The 15,716-nt window shown below is 39.2% G+C and overlaps 1 protein-coding gene across 2 annotated transcripts in view; it reads right to left on the bottom strand.

Annotated features, from left to right (window-relative positions):
• Nucleotides 1–517: 517 nt before the first annotated feature.
• SRPRB (SRP receptor subunit beta) overlaps nucleotides 518–15,716 on the bottom strand; it is a 37,787-nt gene continuing 22,588 nt past the window's right edge. For both annotated transcript variants that reach the window (XM_054483115.2, XM_054483116.2), the window contains exons 3-8: nucleotides 15,296–15,390; nucleotides 14,171–14,248; nucleotides 10,793–10,875; nucleotides 6,277–6,413; nucleotides 5,066–5,120; nucleotides 518–2,458 (exon numbers count right to left, since the gene is read on the bottom strand). In XM_054483115.2, coding sequence (XP_054339090.1) covers nucleotides 2,245–2,458; nucleotides 5,066–5,120; nucleotides 6,277–6,413; nucleotides 10,793–10,875; nucleotides 14,171–14,248; nucleotides 15,296–15,390 — 662 coding nt within the window. In that variant the 3' untranslated portion in view covers nucleotides 518–2,244. The remainder of the gene's footprint in view (nucleotides 2,459–5,065; nucleotides 5,121–6,276; nucleotides 6,414–10,792; nucleotides 10,876–14,170; nucleotides 14,249–15,295; nucleotides 15,391–15,716) is intronic.

The following is a 15,716-nucleotide window of genomic DNA, read 5'->3' as shown; positions in this document are numbered from 1 at the left end:
TTCCCAAAGACTAGTCACCATGACCTCATCCTGGCCCAAAGCCACAAGAATGGAATGCCTGCTACTAGTACAGGAGTAAGAAGCAAGGTCAGAGTTCCCATGCCTGCTGACTTGACCTTGTCAGAAAAACTCAGCAGGGTGTGTGCCCCAAGAGACTTTAAAAACAAAGTAAAGGCACACGTGACACTCCAGGCCAGATCATCTCTAGGGATGCCATGCGACTGACAAAAGACTAATTAAGCATGCAGATTCCTGAGGCAATACCAGACTTGCTATTGAATCAAATTGAGAGTAGCGTCCTCAAATCAGCTTAACAAGCATTGCAGGTAATTCCAATGCCCACTAACATTTGAGACCACTGTTCCAGATAGAATTTTCCTTTTTTGGAAGACCTTCTTTAGGCCTTGAATCCAACTCAAACTTGCAGCCCTTCTTCAGTCACTTTTTCTGGTGTGCTGCTTCCTCCAATAAAGTAAGATATTAACCAGAAAAAAGAAAAGAGGCTGAGAGGGACACATGCCTCTAACAGAAGCATCAAGCCACTGACTTTTATTCCCATGAGCTCCTACTATGATTACATAAGCACATCACATTCATTGCTCTTACCTACTTCCTAAGTTACTGCTTGCCTAATAAGGAAAAGGGCAAGAAATGAGTCCAAAAGACACTCAGAACACCAGCAGCAGCTTTCAAGTAAGGACTCAGGGTCAGGGTCTCACAACTCCTCCATTTCATGTTTCATTTACATTGTCTTCGTGTCCAGCAGCAAGGCTGGCATGTGCTTTGGGGTGGGAGCCTGGAGTATTTCTGCCAGATGGTCTGAGGTGACGTGTACTCCCAGAGCCCAAGTGACCACCAGAAGGGACGTGTGAGACAGCAGGCAGAGGCCGTACATGGAGGATCACACTCCCTCAGATGTCATGAGCCCCATGCTTTATCCTTTGACTCCCCCTGATCCTCAAGGCCAGGTGGGGTGCCCCTGCCGCATGCTCCAGAGAACTGTGGGCCTCTCCTACCATGGCTCTTAATGCACTGTTCCATAACTGGCTTCTCCCCTGGACAGAGCAACCCTGGTCTCCTTGTAAGCTTTAGCTGGGCTTGTCCCTGAGTGTGTGGGGTAGGAATAGGAGAGTGTGTTCCTGTGTATGTTACAATCTTCAGGCTCAGGAGACAAGAAGTTAGACCTGAGTCCTGACATGTGCACTCATTTGTACTCACCATTACATTCTATTTAATTGCTTTGAGCCAGATAGGCTGTTTTCTTTACCACGAAATATACTAATCATTCAAAAAAGCCTTATGTTTAAGACAACAGCAAAAAACATCACTTCAAAAGGGCAACTTTTTTTTTCTTGGCATCAATGAATATGCACTTCAGAAATCTACAGAGAACTTTTTTCACTTTGTATTTGTTCCACAGCATTCTAGCCAGAAGTACAAAATAGGAGCTCTTCAAGCAGCACATGAAGATGGCCCAGGAGCCTTCAGCCATCCAGAGCAGCACAGCAGCACCTAAATCTCCATACACTTCCCAGTATAACCACTAAGAACACACTAGACCCTTGGCATTAGGAGATTTATCATTTCCAGTTCTATTATCTGGGAATGACTCCAAGGGTTTGTGACAAGCTTTTGAAACATAAGTGCTAAGGCTGGAGTGTGGACAAGTCACTGAGCTAATGAAGAGTAGACCCACTGTCTGCTTGGCTCTGCTATTTTGTACCTGTCTTCACATGTGGGGAAAACTTCGTAACTGTGCCCACAAATCAGAGAAATTCGCAAAAGACTAGACAATGTATTGCCTGTGAACTTCAGAGGCAACTGGAAATAGTGCAACTGGAAATCAACTAGCTTCATACATAGGCGGGTTTGTTTCCAGGGACCAAAAGCACAGAAGATAAGAAAACTTTTCAGGTGATGGCCATATTCTCATCATATCCTCTCTGTGTGGAGTCTGCCTGTTGTCACAAAAACCTTGACCCTACATCAAGTTACACCTTAACAAAGGGAAGATACAGGCATCAGATAAAAGGTACTTGTTTGAAAGGCAGCCACAAGGGAGAACTGAACTTTAAAAAAAAAAAAAATTCCAAGCTAGTTTCAACAGTACTTTGTTTCCAGAACAAGGAAATGTTTCTAACCACATCTTGTATTGTACCCCTTCCTCATCAACTCCAGACTACCACAGACCTTTTTCCAAAACTGTGTGTCACACATCCAGGTCTTGTGCTTTTGAGCTGCCTCTCAGGCAATTTTAGCCAGCCATTTCTCCAAGTCCTGGATGTCAGCAGAGCCCACGTCCCCTCTTCCACCCTTGGCACTGCACTCCAGGAACTCCACTTTGAGGGGCAACTGTGAGAATTCAAACTCTTTGCCTTTCTTCCCCAGCTGAGTAGGGGCAGTGCTGGAACTGTCCAGTGTGCTGGGGGCAGCAGAACGGGTAACTCGTAAGGTGTTGCTGTGGGGCAAAAGGAAACAAGTCAGGAGGCAAAATTTTTATACAGCAATTAAATCATATTAGTTTCTAAACATTTCAGCACTCATTTAAAACTTAACTATAGAATTGCCAATTATGCTATTAAGATTGTTGAATAATCCTTTGCATTTATAAGTCCCTCTCTTGGACAGAGAGGTGAGGTAGGTGGGGCGGGGTGTGGGGGTCGGACCTCACAGGGCTAGCGGGCAGGTGAGCAGTAGACCAGGTCACACCAACTTTCTTTCAGCCCGGGGCCCCCTTCTAATAGGATCTCCTAAATGATGCCATCTAAAAATATATTTTTAAAATACATGTTTTAAGTGTTATAAAAACATAAGTTTCTGAAAGTTAAGTGTGGGTAGATAGGGTATGTATTTTTATCTTGAGTCTATTTGGATATGGAGTTTAGAAATCCACAAACTCCAGATTCTCATATCTAACTAGGGCACAATTACTATTATCCAACCTCTTTAACCACCAAAACCTTCCCAGTGTAAGTCCCCTTACTGCCACCTGCTGGCCCTAAGAAAGGGTGCATAAGCAACACTCATTTGCCGGCCTCCCCTTCCCCTTTCTGCTATCCAGAAGCAGAGGAATACATGCTGCCAATCTTCTTTCTTACAAAATAAAGCATTTCTTGTTCTGTAAAGTTGCTTCAAAATTAGTGAAGAATCCACAGGCAAAACTAAGCAATACCTTGTTTAGGAACGAACACACACACACACACACACACACAATAAAATATTTTTAAAAAACAATACAAAACTGGATATTGCTGACCTCTTGAGGGAAAAGCTTTTGGGGAGAAACAGGGGCCTTCTAGGCATGGTGGTGAGTACATAGGTATTCATTTTAATATTTTTTAAGCTTAATGCATGTGACATATATACTATTATATGTAAGATATTTTACAATAAAAATTTTTTAAAGGAAAAAAGTAAAACATGTATTCAGCTTTTGCCACAAGGCCATGTAAATATAATATACCATGTTATTGAGAGATTATGAAATGCCTCTAAGCTAACAGGGCCTAATTCTCATAAATCTGAGATTAAAATTAGTCAGATTCCTAATTTTAACTGATGTTAACCTTTACAACTTTTCAACATTTTGTTTCACTGCCTTTTAAGAAAGCATTGCCTTTCAATGCTTTTAAGAAAGCATTGCCTTCTGTATTGTTTTTCTCTAAGTCTATAGAGTGAAAAGCAAACAGCCTATGGAAAACATGTGTTTTAACCATGGGAGACTTGGACTGTACTGTTAAAAATAACCCAAGACTGATTCACAAATAACATTATGACAGCTTTGGCTTCCCCAAAACAATTCCCAACAATTTCAAGAGAATTTTTAGAAAAACCCAACCATCCAATTGTTCCAATGTCCTTATTAACCTAATGGCAGCAACAGATACAATCCAAGAGACTGAGCATCAAGAGCACAGGAGGATAGGGTGATAAACTCGCAGCTCCAGACAGGAAAGGAACCACTGAAAATGGCATAGGCAGGGCCGGCAAAATTGTTCTGCAAAGAGCCAGAAATTAAATATTTTGTCGCATATTTTTCTTCTGTTTTTTACCTGCCCTTTAAAAATGTCGATATACTCTTGGCTTGCAGGCCCAGGCAGGAGTTTGCCAATGCCCGAAGCTGACTAGATTCTACTAGACTCTAAGCTCCTGAGTACACGAACACATTTCCTCCTACAGCTGCTCCCGACTGCAGTCTTGGCATCCACTAGATGCACTACAGGTGCTTCTTAAATGAATAAGGGAGTCAGTAAATCATAGTGGGGAGAAAAGGTTCTAAAAGTTGAATTTATACAGTTTTTCCTCATCAGATCCTTTTCAAGGCCTTACACAAAAGCAATAAGAAAACATAACTTGCTTTACTATAAATGTTGATCATTTCTTCTACACCAGCTTTTGGCTAGCTCTTACAAATTGGCATAACGCAGAAGACATGCTAGATGCCTTAAAATTCAAAAGCTTACAGCTCAATTTACAAACTTTGAAACACTCAAAGCAGGATATACAATATTGCCAAGTATTTTAACAATCTAAGAAGCTACAATATAGTATCGAAGACTTGCAGTCTTCCTCAGTGTTCTGTTCTTATTCTGTCAACAATAATTTCCAAAGTGGCTTTTAAATGTTTTAATTTCTTTTTTCCTGATTCTCAGTTTTTATTTTTTATTATTTACATGCATCCTTAAATACCACTTCACAGGCATTATTGAGTGGTGAACAAACACTTCCACTCACTGAAATAACACTGTTCTCAAGTTGGCATGTAAACTTTTTTAGCTTCTAAAACCTTTCAACTATAAATGATTTAGTAACAATGGTAAAATAAATTAAGTTTATGGTTTCAAAAAAATCTTCTTTCCATGAAATTTTAAAATATCTATAAGCACCCTAGTAAGCTTTTGTGATTCCATTATTTTGTAAATTATTTAACAAATATTTATCACACTAATCTTCAGTCTATAATTGTGATAATCACATAAAACCAAACAAAAGAAACATGACCATGCTGCTTACAGTCTTAAGTGTTAAGATGTATAATTAACCAACAGGCCTCTTTCACACTTACAGTTCTTTCTCCAGCTGCTGTTGAATTAACTTTGCTGATTTTGCCATTGCAATATCTGTAAAGAAATAAAGACACTGTTGTAGTTTAAACAAGAATGAGTTTTTTCCCCAAGACTTCTTACACAGAAGGAAAATTCCTATTTAAACCAGTAAGTTTTTCTTTTTTTTAAAAAAAAGACCTTTTATCACTAGTTCCTTCTCTATCAAAGTAAGCTTTATACTTGCACTAGGGGTTTTCCCAAGATAATGCTTATAAACATATTATGCTGGTGACCCTAAAACTGACTTTAGCTTTCCCTAAAGTTCTCCACACCTTACAGACCTTTCAATTCAAAACACATATAAGTTTACTCAGTTTAACAGAAAGAAAACCTACCAGTGCTGTGATTATGAGAAGTGCCTTCACATGCCAAAAGACAATGCCCTATCTGTCATTTTAAAGTAAACTTAGCATGTTTCCAATTGATCCTAAGACGGTATGTTTAAAGCATTAAGTGTACTAAAGGTAAGAAACAAGCTCTGGTTTGGCACAAAGCCCATGGCAAATAAACAATAACTCCCTTCCTTATACTCAATCAGGGAAATAAAGAGGTCAGGTAATGACGCTAATAACTGCATTCCCAATAAGGCATTATCAGTATTATCTGGTCACTTCTGAGAAATGCCTTGAACTCTTCATAGAATCAGAATTTCAGATCTGAAAGAGACCTGAAGAGATCCACTAGTCTATCTTATTGTACAGGTAACAGAACTGATGCCCAGTTTTATTGGGGATTACTAGAAAAGTTTTCAATGGTTATCAGGTTAAAGGAAAACAACTTCAGCAAACTCCCCTTGATAAAATGTGCTGTACAGTAAACTTGTTTGAAAGCAGAGACTCCACCCTCCAAAACTGTGCATCTGATATCACATATTGTCAATCTGATGAACTTAACTTGGTAAAGTAAAATAATTTATAATCAGAAAAAACACTGTATCAAAGAAAAATCAGTTAGCAGTCACTTGGTTATCATTCCTTGGTCTTCTGGTTAGAAGACTGGTGAAAAGGTAGGAGTAGAAATAAATTTTAAGATTAAAAATCCTTCAATTTATAGTTCTTTATAGCAATTATATCTCATCCTCAATAATAACAACTGTAAATAATGGAAATAATTCTTAGTAGCAGCAATCCCCAAAAAACTCAATTATTATTGCAAGAAAACATGATGGCACCTTGCTTATTGCAGGCTATTAAGAATGATGGTGTATTCTTCAGACCCATACTGTCAGTGAGGACTTGATACAGAAACTCAGCCACATCTTTCACCTCTCGCTGGAATGCTGCACTATCCACAACAAACACAATAGCCCTGGAGGGAGAAAACAAGAAAAACTGGCATGTGGACACGTAACAGGACATCATTATCTTGAAAAACTATCCTGAACTTCTTCAAAGTCAATCTTGGTGATTAACACTCAGCAGACACACATGCAGGTCTGTGCATATGTTATCATATAACATAAATCCTCATTTAACAAGGAACTATTGAGTGCTACTGTGTATCAACGACTGAAGCTGAAAAAAGACAGTAAGAAATGATTCCTGTCCTCCAAGACAAATCATCATATAGAGAACCATATGATAAATGCCAAGACAGAACTATGCACATGTATAACAGGAATAAAGAGAAAGATCATTTAAATGAGACCAGGTCAAAGGCAACTTTAAGGAGAATGTAACAGTTGAGTTGAATCTTAGCTAGACCAAAAATTGGGGCACAGACTGTCTGGAAAGTACAGGTTGAGTATCCCCAATCCAAAAATCCAAAATCTAAAATCCAAAACACTTCTGGTTCCAAGCATTTTGGATAAGGGATACTCAGCCTACAGTAGGTTCAAGCCTCAAATACGTGAAACACATTCCCTGGGGAAGTCAAGGTAAGCTGGTATACAGGGAGATGGGGAAATGAAGGAGAACCGAGTCAGACAGTGAGACGTGACACAATGACCTGTGGAGTTCATGCTTTTCTGTCTTATGAAGAATATTGGTGCCTAAATGGAAGACAAAGCAATCTTAGAGGGCGCTTGAACTAGAAGCACAGTGACCAGGTAGGGCCTGAATTAAGGCAGCCATAGTGGGACTCCTCATGTGACAGAAACAAAGAAATATCAAAGCTAAAGTGCAGCAGCCCAGGGAAACTGCAGACAACAGGTCTTAGGGGGCCGGATGCGGTGGCTCACGCCTGTAATCCCAGCACTTTGTGGGGCCGAGATGGGCAGATCACTAGAGGTCAGGAGTTCGAGACAAGCCTGGGCAACATGATGAAACCCAATGTCTACTAAAAACATAACAATTAGCCAGATATGGTGGCAGGAGCCTGTAATCCCAGCTACTTGAGAGGCTGAGGCAGAAGAGTTACTTGAACCCAGAAGGCGAAAGTTGCAATGAACTGAGATTATGCCACTGCACTCCAGCCTGGGTGACAAAGCGAAACTCCATCTCAAAGAAAACAAAAAAACAAAAACAAAATATGGCCAGGCGCAGTGGCTCACGCCTGTAATCCCAGCACTTTGGGAAGCTGAGGCGGGCGGATCACGAGGTCAGGAGATCAAGACCATCCTGGCTAATACAGCGAAACCCCGTCTCTCCTAAAAATACAAAAAATTAGCCTGGTGTGATGGCGGGCGCCTGTTGTCCCAGCTACTCAGGAGACTAAGGCAGGAGAATGGTGTGAACCTGGGAGGCGGAGCTTGCAGCGAGCCAAGATCGCACCACTGCACTCCAGCCTGGACGACAGAGCGAGACTCTGTCTCAAAAAAAAAAAAAATACAACCCTTATGGGCAAGGGTTTGAATGCCCAGGTGGAGATAAGAGACATGCAATGGCCAACATGTAGCTGGGGAGCTAGAACTGAATGCCCTGCACAAAGCCTACAACTTAAAATAGTTTCAGGGAGGTCGGGGCTTGCAAAAAAAGTTCCCTTAGAAACAGCAGGCCTCCACTGCCTCACACAGATATAGGGTATGAATTTATACTCTCTCCAGGTATAAGACCCCCAAGGGAAAAGGTTTACATAAAAATTGGGCCAGACTTATTGAAGCCCTATGGCCCCAACAGAAGGAACTATGAACTGCTTATGGAGCAAGGCTTTCATATCCTACAGGATTAAAGAAGAACAACCACAATATCAACGATGTGCCACTCTTGAAGAAAGGTTCTGGAGCAAAAATTACAAGGCACAGAAGAAAATAATTATGAGGGAGAATAACTGGTACCCCAAAGAGAATAATCAGCACCCCAAAACTAAGATAATAAAGCTATCTATAAAGTAAATGTTTAAAATTATTTAAGAAAATACTACAAACTACAATAAAAAATAGAATAGTATAAAAAGAAACAGGCTGGTTTGAAAAGGTATTTTAGACAAATATAGTAAATGATATTAATAAATCAATGGAAAAGTTAAGCAGAGATGATGCTCAGCTGAAAAGAATGTAATAAACTAGAAAACAAATCTGAAGGAATCTTACAATATGCGAAGTAGAAAGATCTGGAAGATACGATAGAGAGGAAACAAGAAAGGCCAAAATAATAAGGTTCAATAACATTCATAAGAATTCTAGAGTGTGAGAAATGATAATGGGGAAACAGCACTACCTGGAAAAACGATGGTGAGAATTTTCCAAAACTGAGGAGAATCTTTGCTCTGGAATAGCACAACTGAATTCCAAGAATGATAAAGCTAAATCCATCCTTGAACAGAAGAAAATCTATCCCTGGATAGAAGGTCAAATCAGGCAGACTTACTACAGTGAAATGACAATTAGACTGACTGGCAAAAGCATTCTCATCTGCAACAGGTGGATGAGGTCGGGAGTGATGTGGCTGCCACCCAGGACTCTGCACTCAGCTAAAAGAGACATTCCAAAATGCTGGCCAAATAGAGTTACAAATGAACAAAGACTGAAAACATTTCACTACTCATCACCCTCTCTGGAAACACTTCTAAAAGATATACTCAGTGAGAGAAAACTGAATCTAAAGGGAAGAAGTAAAATTCAAGAAGCAATGGGGAGCAAAAGACCATAAGCATCCTGGTAATTCTCATCGCTGAATGTAAGAGGAAAAAAAAGTATGGATGGAGGTTAAAAAGGAGCATAAATAAAAGGAAGATGTGACGAAGATCACAAGTGTTGAAGGTTCAGGAAAAGGAAACTGATATTATTGGTTTCAGACAATCAAATAAGCAAAGTTTAAAAAATGGGGGAGGAGAACCATGATGAGAACAGCAACAGCATATGTTGAAATCAGGAGAGGGAAAATAGCCACTAGGGAAACTTGGCGAAGCCAGAAAGTAGGATTAAAAAAAGTCACATACCAATATAGTAAATGTCTTTTCAACTTGCATGTTATCATGATTATAATTTACTTGAACTAAGTTTTATCTTCATATTTTGCATGTTTTATTTACCCAAAATACATGAATCATAGAGTAGTTATACTGCAGATCATAAAATATTTAGAACTGGCAATAGAAAAAGAAAAAAAATTTAATTGGAAATAAAAACCCAATTATGGCAAAATTTACCAGTTCTAGATTTGTCTCAAATGTCCAAGGAATTTTCTTATCTGTGACAAATTGTTCGTCACCACCATCTTGTGGGCAAAGATGCAATAATGAAATTCCAGTCTAGACATCTTCAATAAAAGGCAAAGAATCTACTACTTCATTCCATCAAAACTAAAATGCTGCCAATTAAAGACATTATTTTAGGGACCACTAAGAGAAAATACTGCCAATTAAACTACGACACCATCAACTATAAGATATATTCCAAATTCAGAGATATTAAAATGTGTCTTCAAATCAGTGAAATGTGGCATACTGATTTTCCTCTTCAGTTCTTATTAATGTTAGAGACCAAAAAAGCAGCATCTGAAACTGCAGCATAGGACTTTTTAGGGAAGAACTTAAGAGTCAGTAACACCAGAGCACACACTAAAAGAAATATGGAAATATTGTTCTGTACTTCTTGAAACATCAATTTTAGGTAATTTGAGAATATATATGGGCCAGGTGCAGTTGCTCACGCCTGTAATTCCAGCACTTTGGGAGGCTGAGGCCAGCGGATCATGAGGTCAGGAGTTCGAGACAAGCCTGGCCAACAGGGTGAAACCCCGTCTCTACTGAAAATATAAAAAATTAGCAGGGTGTGGTGGCGCGTGCCTGTAATCCCAGCTACTCAGGAGGCTGAGGCAGGAGAATCACTTAAACCCAGGAGGTGGAGGTTGCAGTGAGCCGAGATCACGCCACTGCACTCCAGCAAGGACAACAGAGTGAGGCTCCGTCTCAAAAAAAAAAAAAAACACTATATATACAAATGATGTTGGCATTTAATAACTTCTAGGATTCATCCCAGCTTTAAAATTCTTTTTTCAGATTTTAATAGTCATATACATTATTAAATTCACCTTCAGAATAAATGCAAACATTTAGTAACAATGACAAGAAGGGTTAACATTTCCTAAACACTAAAAAACACTTTTTAAGCATTTTAATCCCATAAAATCCTCATCATCCAGGTGAAGGTGGACTTGCAACCCAGAACTGGCTGACCCCAAGGTCACCTCAAGGTCTACCACAGGATACCATGCTGCCTCCCAAACACCACCAGAGCAAATCACATGAGTGGCTTTGATATATAGATACAGACCTAGACAAGCCCACTTCGCTTCTTTCCTTCTTACCTGGCTGAAGACTTAAACCGCTCTAAGAACTGAAGCCTCAAACTCTCATGGCCGGGAAGGTCAATCAAGGTCAGACTATTGCCCTGGGGATGGCAGCAATAACATTAATGTTTCAATACAGTTCCACATTCACAATATAAACCTTTAGTACCATATTTTGGCTACCAAACTGGTACCTAATTAATTAACCAAACAAATGTTCACAGAGCATCTTCTACTCATAAAACACTAGTCAACGTTCTGGGGATGTAACAGTGGCCAAAGACACAGTTCCTGATCTAGCAAAATTCATGAGAAAGGTGAACATAATGTAAAATTACACATAAATATAAAATGAGAACGTTGATAAATGTTTTGAGGGTACAGGAGAAACCTGTCTCGGGGAGTCAGGGAAGCATGATCTACCTGAGGCTTGGGAGATAAACCAGTGTGAGTACAGCAAAGTAGGAGTACAGTATGAGTATAAGCAAAAATGTGAAAACAGTAACAAGTACTCATAAACTAGTAATGTAAGAACTTACAATTTTTCATAGAGCATATTACTCTTACTGGGATCTCCAATCTTTATAACAAAGTACACTTTTATCATTTCCACCCTTAATCGAATTATTTAAATATTTATCTTCCAGACACATAATTTATTTGTTCCAACTCCGTCAGTATTTGTGTCAATTCTTGAGCCCCTACTGAGCAAATCTACGATGCACCCTAATAAGTTCTACTCACCATGCCAGGCTGCCATTCTTGAATATAAGGTCAAGGCCTGGAATGGTGAATAAAGCTTATATTCAGTGTAAATGTAGCTGTGCTCAACAATAAGACTCTTAGATGTGGCCTGATACATGCAGCAGACCATCATTTCTTAGATGTTCTACATTATCCACAGCCAACCATACCCACAGTTCAGAAGCAGGCAATCAGTATCCTGTACAGATTTAACACAATTCCAGCTGGGTTTATTATGACCTTACCTTTCACATAGCCTGTGCATTTCTTTATAGACAAATTTGTTTTTTATTAATCCCTTTCTTTTTTTTAAGTACTATTAAGAGTCTGGAGATCCCAGGTTGGGACTTAACTGCTCCATTTCAAAAGCAGCACTATACCACCCACCCTAAGCAATTCGGAAGATACATTACTAGGTACATTACTATCTAAAGAGATTAGATCGAAAACGTAAGGGGGTAGGAGAAAGAGTGAAGAAGGAAGGGAAAAATGCTCTATTATTCAGTAGAAATATTGATAGAATAGAAATATAGTAGAAATATAGAATAACAGAAGCCACATATATAATTTTAAATATTCCAGTAACCATAATAAAAAAGTAAAAACAAATTGGTAAAATTAATTTTAGGTTATTTAATTTAACATATCCAAAATATTATCTTTTAAAATGTAATAAAAAAGAAATTATTAATGATACTTTACGTTCTTTTTTTTCCATACTAAGTCTTCAAGATCTGGTGTGTACTTCACACTTACAGCATGCCTCAATTTGGACTAGTCCTAGTTTAGGTGCTCAACAGTCACATGTGGCCAGTGGCTACATATTAGAAGGTACAGATTTAAAGCATATTCTGGAATATCCTAAGTTAAAAATCTAGTGCAGGTACTAGACGATCTTGCAAACCTGGAATTTCAAAATCTGAATCCTTGGGAGTTTAAAAAGGTCTGGGCCACAAAGAGTGTCATCATCGAAAAAAAAAACAAAGATATCTCTAAGATATTTAAAAACATGTCCCTTTAGCTTTCTTTACAATCTTTAATTCTGGAGGCATGGAGAAAGGGGAAAGAAGACAAAGAGAAGAAGAAAAGGTCTCAAACCACAATTCTAATTCATCCATCTATCCATCCACACCCTCCAACCAGCCCTCACTCCACTCACTCACCGAAACTTATTACATGGCTGGGTGCAGTGGCTCACGCCTGTAATCCCAGCACTTTGGGAAGCCGAGGTGGGCGGATCACTTGAGGTCAGGAGTTCAAGACCAGCCTGGCCAACATGGTGAAACCCCATCTCTACTAAAAATACAGAAATTAGCCAGGCATGGTGGTGGGTGCCTATAATCCCAGCTACTCAGGAGGCTGAGGCAGGAGAATCGCTTCAACTCGGGAGGCAGAGGTTGCAGTGAGCCAAGATCACACCACTGCACTCCAGCCTGGGCAACAGAGTGAGACTCCTGTCTCAAAAACAAACAAACAAACTTATTACGCATTACAATCGGTTTGGTAGTCACTGTCTACATTCTGAAGTTACAGAGGTATGTAAAATGTCTTTCCCATGATTCCTTATATTTGTTTTGTTTTTTTGTTTTTTGAGACTTAGTCTCGCTCCATTGCCCAGGCTGGAGTGCAGTGGCACAATCTTGGCTCACTGCCACCTCCACCTCCCCGGTTCAAGTGATTCTCATGCCTCAGCCTCCCGAGTAGCTGGGATTACAGGTGCCCACCACCACACCCAGCTAATTTTTGTATTTTTAGTAGAGACGGGGTTTCATCATGTTGGCCAGGCTGGTCTTGAACTCCTGACCTCAAGTGATCTGCCTACCTCGGTCTCCCAAAGCGCTGGGATTACAGGCGTGAGCCACCAAGCCAGGCCCCATGATTCCTTATATTTGAAATACACTCATACATACTCTGTAAGATATCCATTGCAGCACTGTTTGTAAAAACAAAGGTTATAACGAAACTAAATGTCTATTAACACAGTCCTGATTAAGTAAGAATTTAATTTTATGGTATAGCAAGAGTGGAGTACTATGCAGTTCATAAACCAACCAGATGGTACTATGTATACAAATGTAGGAGAATAAGAAAAGTCCAAGTTGTATCAGCCGTATGAAAAAAATAATGGGCAGAACAGCATTTAAAAAAAAAAAAACCAATAAAGGATATACAGACATGTCTGTATATGCACAGAACATCCGGAAGACTACACACAAAAAAAGTAAGTCACTGCTTCTGAGGAGACTAGGTAGTGGGGAAAGGAAAGGAAAAATTACTTTTCACCAAATATATTTTCTAACCTTTTGAATTTTTGTCCCATGTGCACGTATTACCTATTCAAAACTTAAAAGGTTTAATGCCCACTCTTAAGAACTCATTGTAAAGTTGGAAAGAAGACACAGAAACAAAATAAGAATAAAATGTGATATAACATTACTGTACATTAAGGTACAACAATGCAGAGGGCATGATTAAATCTACTGTACAGATTGTCAAGAGCAGAATTTGTCACAAAGAATATGTTTCTCCATAAAAATAAGCTACAAATGGTACTTACATCCTCAGATGAACTCATCCTAAAAATGTTAACCTTAACTGACACACCACAGTAAAGTAAGACTGTCAGACTCCAAAACTCCACAAACATCTTACCCTGTTATTGTTGACTCTGTATACAGCACAGCTGTCAGTAATGGATGTCTGAGTGTCTCTATAAAGGCCTGTTAACAACTGTAAAAAAAAACAAGATGGGTGATATTCAAGATTTTAATAGCAAACCTAAATTGAGTTATAGTATTCTAAGTCTCCCAGGTGTAAGGTTAAGTAAATGAATGCTGCTTCCAATAGGTGAAAAAGACGATATTGATTTTTTTTACCTGTAGAAAAAAATCTAATTAATTGCATATTTTACTCCTCAATGGAATAAAAACAACATTATTCTCAAAAGACAGTTAGTGGCCAAATTTGCCAAGCTTCTGTAAAGATTTTTAACCATCAAAAATGATTTGATGCCTGGGCAACATAGCAAAATCTCATCTCTACAAAAAATATAAAAAAGCAGCCGGGCATAGTGTTGCACGCCTGTAGTCCCAGCTACTCGGAGGCTGAGGTGGGAGAATCATCTGAGTCCCAGAAGTCAAGGCTGCAATGAGCAGAGATCTCGCCACTGCACTCCAGCCTGGGCATTGGAGGGAGACACTCCCTCAAAAAAAAAAAAAAAAAAAAAAAAAAATTGAGATATTTCTCTAATGGAAGGGAAATAATTTATACTCTCAAAAAGAAGAGTTAAAAAGCAGAAAACCTCTCCTATTCACCACATTAAAACACAGTTAAAAATACTAAATGTATTAAAAATAAATATTAGTAAAAAGAAGCCTAACTAGCCCACTGTGTCAAAGAAGGATCATCCTGCGAAAAAGTGTCTTTGATAAACTCTCGTAAGAATTTGTTAACCAAGGAATTATAAACTGTAGGATACTGGCTTCTATGCCTTCTGCTATTCTGGAATGAAACTAATTAAATAAAACCCTTAAATGTGATAAAGACTAAATATCAGCATCTGGCAAGGGCAAACAGAAAAAAAAAAGGAGAAATGATCAATATTTCTCAATTATGGGTTTCTACGAGTCTTTTTGTTCTCCCAAGTAAGTCAAGAATTAACTCCCAAATTTAACAGCATCAGCTTCTTTTACAAAATAAACCATGAGATGACAGGAATACTGGGATGCTATAAAATTTTCTATTAAGCTTAACAGGGGTGTCAATGAAATCATTTACCCTGACAAAGAGCAACGTTTTCCCGGAATCACAAAGGCCAACAAGAAGAACAGCTCTCTGACTGCTCCTTCTGCTCCGGATTAACTTCCAGAAGACTGTGGAATAGACAGAGAAAAACAACAGAAATTACACCTTGGGAATCAGTATATGTGCATGGCTGGGGTGGGGAAATTCACAGAAGTCTGTGACGAAACACCTCATTCACCTGGAATTGACTTTTATCATAATGGTTACTATTGCTGTTGTTAGGGATCCACTGAGAGCCAGGCACTGTCAACTGTCAACTTTTCTTTCCAGTCCTTACTCTGACTGGGACTCAGGTGCTATCTCACTACCTTGGTATCCCAGCGCCCGCACGCAAACGCGAGAGGCTGAAAGTTGGTGTCAAGACCCTGAGTCTTTGCAGTGAGAACAGCGGAAG

The sequence above is a fragment of the Pongo pygmaeus genome, chromosome 2 (genome assembly GCF_028885625.2).
Source record: "Pongo pygmaeus isolate AG05252 chromosome 2, NHGRI_mPonPyg2-v2.0_pri, whole genome shotgun sequence".
NCBI classification, from domain to species: domain Eukaryota; kingdom Metazoa; phylum Chordata; class Mammalia; order Primates; family Hominidae; genus Pongo; species Pongo pygmaeus.
The sequence above is the reverse complement of the archived record's forward strand: the minus strand, read 5'-3'. Positions and strand labels throughout refer to the sequence as shown.